The sequence below is a fragment of the Parasteatoda tepidariorum genome, chromosome 5 (assembly GCF_043381705.1).
Source record: "Parasteatoda tepidariorum isolate YZ-2023 chromosome 5, CAS_Ptep_4.0, whole genome shotgun sequence".
In the NCBI taxonomy this organism is placed as follows: domain Eukaryota; kingdom Metazoa; phylum Arthropoda; class Arachnida; order Araneae; family Theridiidae; genus Parasteatoda; species Parasteatoda tepidariorum.
In genome coordinates this window covers 88,831,816-88,839,442 of record NC_092208.1, presented here as the reverse complement: position 1 = coordinate 88,839,442, position 7,627 = coordinate 88,831,816, and the positions used below count along the sequence as shown (strand labels likewise).

Here is a 7,627-nt window from a genome sequence, read left to right as displayed (position 1 = left end):
AAATTTTCCAATCAATAATGCTTTAAACTACTAAAATGATATATTATTACATTATGATTTAATTATGGAATAATAATTTTGTTAATTTTTTTGTAATTATTTATATTTATGGTATATACTTCAATTTTAGGAATAATTTTGTATCAAAAATGTGTTTTTGTCCTCTCATCTTGGAAAATATAAGTTTTTGCCACTTTTTGCCAATTTGCTTGGCAAAAACCTGTTTTTGCCAGGACGGTTTTTACCGGTATTTACCATGGTTTTTTCCACCTGCGGCAAAATCTTGCCAACCCTGATTCTAAATATGCAAGTTTTATCTTGCTCATGGTTATGTATTACTTTAAGAGAAGTACATTATTGCCATAAAAAAAAAAAGAAATTGTATTGCTATTCACGCCAAAATAAATGCTGAGTTATGATGTCTACCACATAGTCAATCACAAGAAAGTAGAAGGGGTACAACGAGAAAGATATAATTCGATGCCACCCCCAGACCAACCTTAACATATTTTTTTTTAAAAATATCATTGTCGTCATTGTAATCACATATTAATATTAGTTACTATTTTTTTTAATATAAATTGAAAACTTTTTCACTTTTGTCAATGCAAGTAAATTCAACCAGTTATCCGGAATAGCGATGGTCCCGATCGTTCCGGATAATCGGTTCTCTACTATATATATATATATATATACATACATATATATAAAGTTTAACTAGATCAGTAGCTTAGATCCGTTTAGATAGAGAGCACATCTTTTTTTTCCTCTTTCATATATAAGACAGTTCAAGGGCTGATGAGTCAAAATATTTTGTGGGTCAATTTCGATTTTCAGTTTACAGGCTGTGTCTGTTCTCATGTTGTCTGATTTTATATAAGTTTTTCTGTATAAATCTGAGCAAATTAGTAAGGTGATTGAATTGTTCAATTACTAGTTGACTTGAAAGCTAAATTCCATTTATTTTTATTAAATACTATTTATATTATATATTAATTTGGGAAGTTTCAAAATCTGTTTTATAATGAATTTTTTTTTTCCCTTTCAGACTTTTGGGGGACTGAGTCCGAATACATTATAATGAAGTATTATACCTTTTTTAATGTAAGTTTTTATAAACCTATTTGCATCAATTTACATTTTATTTTCTTATTATTTGCTTGATGAATAAAATGCTTTTGGTTGTGTTGGAAAGAGTAGTTTCTTAACCCTTTGAGCCGTACTCCGAAGGAATTTTTTCAAGAGAAGTTTTACTCCTTTATTAATTTTTGAGGAGTGAAATTTAAAATATAGAAGTGAATTTAAAAGCATAGATTAGGTTTCTAAATTATTCCATTTCATAGCACATATTATATCTATTATAAATTATATAACTGATAAATGTACAAAATGAACTCTCAAGAATTATTGTTTGAATATTTAACCAAAAAACATTAGTTTACTTTATTTCCAATCATTCTTTTACTTTTTATTGGTCAAATAGACTAACGCCTCCAAATGAACAAAGTTTATTAGTAATATATATGGGATTAAAATTCTTTTTCGTTCCCACCATTTTTAACGCTATGCTCGATATTCATGTAGCAATTGGGTTCTTGCTATTCAAGAAGGAGAAGATCACAATAACCACACATGTGACTTATGACACCAACGCCATCCAATCTTTATCAGCAAAATGGTGTATTAAAGTTGAGCTAAGTTCCTCTACATAAGTTAGAATGTTAATTAAATACAGTGTCGTATCATACCTTAAATTAGTTGAAATATAATTCTTTCTCGTTTACTTCTTTTACTTAACTTAGAATTATTATCGATTTATGTATTTTATTGTAACCGTGACATATTTTTGTTTTGTGTACCTGGCAATTTCGATGGATAACTAATTTGTTTATTTTCAACATTGCTTTGTGCCTATTTTTGTGTGAAGTCTTTATGTAAATATGAGTATATAGTGAAAGAATTTAAAATGTGTCACTTAAGGCAATTGATACTTGATGAGCTTGGCTTACTCGATATAAAATGGAAAGAACAGTTGCTAACGTAAACAAATACCACATTTTAACAACCAATTAGTATCCCTACATTTATCTCATTGACACCTTCATTAAACGGGAGTTCTCCACAATACAAATTAAAATGCTCATCTGCAAGCAAAGCTCTTTTTTAGATAACTGTCTATAAAAATGGTAACATCTCTTAGATTGTTTATTGTAGGAGTTCTAACAAGTGTTGACATGAGCCTTCTTTCAAAATAAATATTTATTTTAAGTTATTTTTTTTAAAAGAAGGTAAAACTTTTAAAAGAACCAACTAGTTTTCCTCGAATGAGCAATTAAAATAAATTATTTTAAGATATTCAAATACGCATAATAACTATCTATTTAATATTCTGAGTTTTCTATTAATTGGTATCTTAATTTAATAATACATTATGTATTTTTTGAAACACATTCACATGGAATTAGTTATTATTATTATTTTTATTTATTTTTTAATTTGTTTAAAAAGGTTTTTTAAAGAAATGAAACTTTTTCCGATTGATAAATGTCATTCATTTGTAAACAATTTGAAATTGAACTAAGCAGATCACCTACCAAAGCAACTTAAAGGAAAAACATAGTGGAAAAAAATAAAGATGTGTAATTTAATTTAGGCGCTCTGGTAGGGTAGTCAGTATGACTACCCTACCAGACTCCACTTGTCTATGCCTGGGGATTGCCAGTTTAATCTTCACAGCTGGATAAACAACTGGCATGTATATACGGCATGATGCATATTAAATCAACATTTCTTTTGGACTGGGGTAAAAATTGTGCGGCATTCCTGCTCAGGCCGTCTAAAAATGGGGCTAGGAGCTTGGCCATGGTTGGGTGTTGTGTGTGTATCTTAATTACTTTTTCTTCACAATTTTTATATGATAATGCTGTTTCTTTATGATTTACATATTATATCTTTGTGATTTACATATTACTTTTTGATATTTCATAAAAACTGTTTTTCCATAAGGTCAAATATAAGAAAGACATAAAAACTGCTCGTGAATATTGGAAGGAAATCATTGACCATGGGCACAAAGATCAAGCAAATGTTTGGCTAGATTATGCTAATTTTGAGAGGTAAAAATCTTTAAATTAATGAATCATTACATTATAATTTTTTATTAATTTTTACTATCCTCTATCAATAAAGATCCTTGTCATGGTTTTCAGTATTATATGTGAACTCCTATTATTTTTGTATTTGATTTATGCATTTATTTGTGAAGAAATTGATGCTAGATTGGATGAATTTTGTAAAGATATTTATTTACACATTTATTTTTAATGGTACAGCATATGAATTGTTTTTGTATATTTTTATTCATTTTCCATATGGAGCTTTGGGGAACAAATTCAGAGAAAAGCTGCAGCATGAATGCATGCAGGGTGCTATGCATTCATGTTTATTTTAAAATTTTATTTTAATCTTACTTTATAAATTTAAATGTTTACATTACATGATTGTTTACATTATCATCTTGATGGTACGTTTCGCATTTTAAAAAAATGTTTCAAAATGTGGCCAGAATGATATTGATGAATTCAATTCCTATTGTTTTATAAAGCTATGGTCAGTGTCATATGCTCATTATGAGTGCATGATTTTGGGGTTGTAGTAATTGCTTTAATAATCCACCGAGAGTCTTTAATTAAATAACTATTTTTTATTAAATTTCTTGACACTACCGCTCAGAACAGGCCAAGGCTGTTCCAACAAGTTTCTGTCTGTCAGATGCTTGTTGTCTCTAATTAGCTATTTTCAATGTTTTTAGATTTTTTTTTCTCGATGCTATCAAATTGTTGAATAGAGATATTCCCCATTTTTAGTTTCACTTGGCTTTTGTTGTTGTTTTCGTAAGCCATTAAGGTACTGAGTGGTGCGATTTTTCTTGTTTCTCAGTGGCGCCATCTATGATCAAGAATTCAACATTTGCCACACCCCATTTATAGGGCATCCATTCATTCAGCCATAGACCATCATCAAAATTTTGATCTGAACTAGAGAACGATCAATCTCTAAACCAGTATCCCCAGAGGTATAATTTGTTATGGGGACATGGGGGACTTTGTGACCAGACAGATTTAACATACACCAGTCACCATTTACTACACGGGGAGTCTTCGACCAGGTCGAAATCGGGTTCTCACGAACGTGAGTTCAGCTCCCTAACAACCAGGCTGTCCCGGTCCCCAATTGGCTTCTAGAAGGTCAATGCCTATGTGAGGTTGCAATCTTCTGATTGAAAAAAATGACCAAGATACTTTATTTGGTTTGATTTGATGACTTATACTACTGATTGCAGATCTTTATTATAAGTTTCGTGATTGTAAAGAATTCACAAGAAAGTTCAGTAGTCCTGATCTTAGTTGGTTTCTTAAACCCAAATAGCTTCTGTTTGCCAGCATCTATTGGTGATTAATTTCAACACTCAATTAATTTTTGTTAGCGCCAGTTGTTCTAATGCATTTAAATTCGGCAACTTTCTCAAAGATATGATCATTCACCATCAGTGGGGTACTATCAAAATCTTGATTGGACATGACCATAAATTTTGTTTTGTTGATGCTTAGGCTAGAGGTGAGCTCAAGCTCACTCTTAGATGAAGTCGTACCTCAAAGTATTGTAGTTTGAGTATGAGATATATGTGATTACTTAGAGTCCGAGTCCTCCGGAGTCCAAGATCGGCCTTTGATGTCTAATCAAGAAAATTAGTTATTGAAACCTCTTTTATCACTTAAAAGAAAAAGTAATGAACTTAATTCTTTATAAATTCAGTATGATCAATAATATTAATCTTGTAAATGTTTTTGTTCAATATACTTTTGTAAGTAACTTTTATTTAGATCTAAAAAATATACTCGATAACTTTTTTTAAATAATAGTTTACTAATTATAAATACGAATTCAAATTTAAATAAAGTAATTATTAAATTTAAAAATAGAATGAGCGACTCATTATGAAATATGTTTAAAATTGTGCATAAATTGTTATTATGGTGGAGCTCTTTAAAAAAAAGAGGTCTTTGAAAGAAAAGAGACCTTTGTCAGAAACCAGTTATTATATCATGATCATGTAATGTTTTTGCTTTTTGTTGATGAAAGAACTTTCAACAATAGGAAGAAAAAATTGTTTTATTGCTCACAACCAAATTATTATTTTTTTTAAAAAGTGCTTAAAAGTATTTTTAGAATGCTTGAAAAGTGCTTATTTTTGTTGTTGATATACATATGGATTAATACTTAGCAGTATTTTTGCTTTAATGAAATATGTGTCTCAAAATGTGTTTGAAAGAAAATTCAGTCCAAGTAATTTTTATAAATTGTTTGATAATAACATTTTCACATAAAGGAATACTAATTTTTTTTTATTGAAATAAATGTTTATATATAAAATACTACTGTTAATTTCACTATACTCTAAAATTTGCAATTCTTTTACCATGTTTACAAACCAGTCGCAAAACTGTTTAATTTTTAATTACTTCATTATTTTAAAGAGAGAATGATAATTAAGAAAAAAGAAATGTTTATTAGAACTTTCGAGGACTTCACAATTATCTAACTTCACTATGATTTTAGAATGTAAATTACTAATAGCAGTTAAAAAAATTTTTTTTTCTGAGAAAGAAAATTGTAGTTTATTTATTATCTGAAAATAAATTATTTTCTTTTCAGACTTTATGGAGATGCAGATCATTATCGTAAGACCTTATTACAGGCTTTATCTAGTGTTAATGACTGGCCTGAGACATTTTTAGAATTACTTATCACATTTGAAAGAGAAGAAGGTAAATAAATATACTCTATTGTTTTCTCTCCCTCTTTTTTTTAAATTAAAAGGTTAGAGCCATGGTGGCTCAGGAAATAGAGCATTCGCCTTCCAATAAGGTGAACCGGGTTCGAAACTTAGTGATGGCTGGTTGATAAGAATTCCTAACCCGGCTTGCACCGACCACAGTGCTGATGTAAAGTATCCTCAGTGGTAGACAGTATCATGGTTTAGAGTCCCTGTGCCGTCTAACCATGGGAAGTTTTTGTGGTTTTCTTCTTCATGTAATGCAAATGCAGGTTAGCTCCATAAAAAGTCTTCCACGAAGGCAAATTTCTTCCAATACTTGATCCAGAAGTTCCCTTGTCTTCTGGATTGGGTTCAAAATTACAAGTCTACGGAGTTGAACATTAGTAGTGACGAACCCAAATTTGGGTTGGCTTTTCAAACTTCAATATAATTAAAAGGCTGTCAAAAATTTTGCAAATTAAAATTAAATTATCATTTTTCATTCTCTTCTTTAAATCTCAACTTTTAAAAATATTGCTTTAGGGAAAATTTATTACTGGATTGTGTTTCAGTTGAAAAGTTTTTTCTATTTTTAATTGTATTGTATTTGCGTTAAGTTTCTTATTTTTATGTTTTGAAATTTGATTTCTGTGAAATTATTTACATATGCAGGGTTATTCACAATTTTCTCCATGGATTTAAAAAATTAAAATAAAATTCTCTAAAAAAAAATCTATTTTGGATTTGTTAATGTTTTACAAGAGCAAGAGTACTCTTTGAGATGGAATGGGAATCATCCTTAAAAAGACATAGCTGAAACCCTTTCTTAGCGAATTCTCTTTCAAAAAATTTAAAACTTGAGGTTTAGAGTTCTGGTAAACCTAAAAATAAATCATGAAGTTTCATTTACTGAAGAAATGGATACAAATTATTGCAGGTTAACTTAATCTTGAGTAATCCTGTCAATATGAACATATTAAAACATTAAATAATATGAAATGACAGTGTATTATCAACTAATGGATTTTTTTTGTTAAGTTTTAGTTACCACCTTACCAGAAATTCTACTAGTAAATTGTCACAGATTTGGAATGAAAATTAAAAATTTGATTGTACCAACTGTTTAGTCTGCATAATTTCTATTGAATTTATTTTGTTTGTTTACTGGAAGAAAATGAAGATTTGCTTTTATAAGGGAGATTTCGCACTTTTACGTTAGCTTCCTTATTCTTCTGTACGGAAGCTGACTAAGCACATGCTCGTGTTTATTTTACATGCTACATATCTTTACGTTATGTTGGCATGATTTATGCTACCAAGACAGAGCTGCAAGCACGTTGCTTATAGCTGTTAAATGTTGTTTTCTGTTTAAGCCTTCGAACTAAAAACACGGACATGGATTGCGAATTTGAAGAAATATATTGATGATATTTAGAAATAAATTCTGTGATCTTACAAAAATTGGTTCATTAAATTAAAATTTTTTTTTTATTTGTTTTTGTTTAACATTATGGTTGACTAATTGTACTAAGTTCCATAAGAAACTAGATATATTTTTGCTATTTTAAAATTATAAATTATATTTATATTTTAGTTATAGAATTTAGCTAAAAGAAGTTAAATATCCAATAGAAGTTCAATTATATATTTTTTAAATATTGGTAATAATAATAATAAGCTGCATTCTTTATCGCTGAATTCATCAAAATCTATAATCTACCAAATTTTACTACTCACAGATCTGCAGTTTTACTTAGAATAAAGCATCTTGAATCATATGCCACAGCTTTAAGGAAGTAGTCTACGTCC

The 7,627-nt window shown here is 29.1% G+C and overlaps 1 protein-coding gene across 1 annotated transcript in view; it reads left to right on the top strand.

Annotated features, from left to right (window-relative positions):
• The window catches only part of LOC107436566 (RNA-binding protein 4F), a 59,724-nt gene that overhangs the window by 27,054 nt on the left and 25,043 nt on the right, over nt 1–7,627 (top strand). The window contains exons 11-13 of the mRNA XM_071181099.1: nt 1,049–1,104; nt 3,007–3,116; nt 5,716–5,828. Of these exons, the coding sequence (XP_071037200.1) occupies nt 1,049–1,104; nt 3,007–3,116; nt 5,716–5,828 (279 nt within the window). The remainder of the gene's footprint in view (nt 1–1,048; nt 1,105–3,006; nt 3,117–5,715; nt 5,829–7,627) is intronic.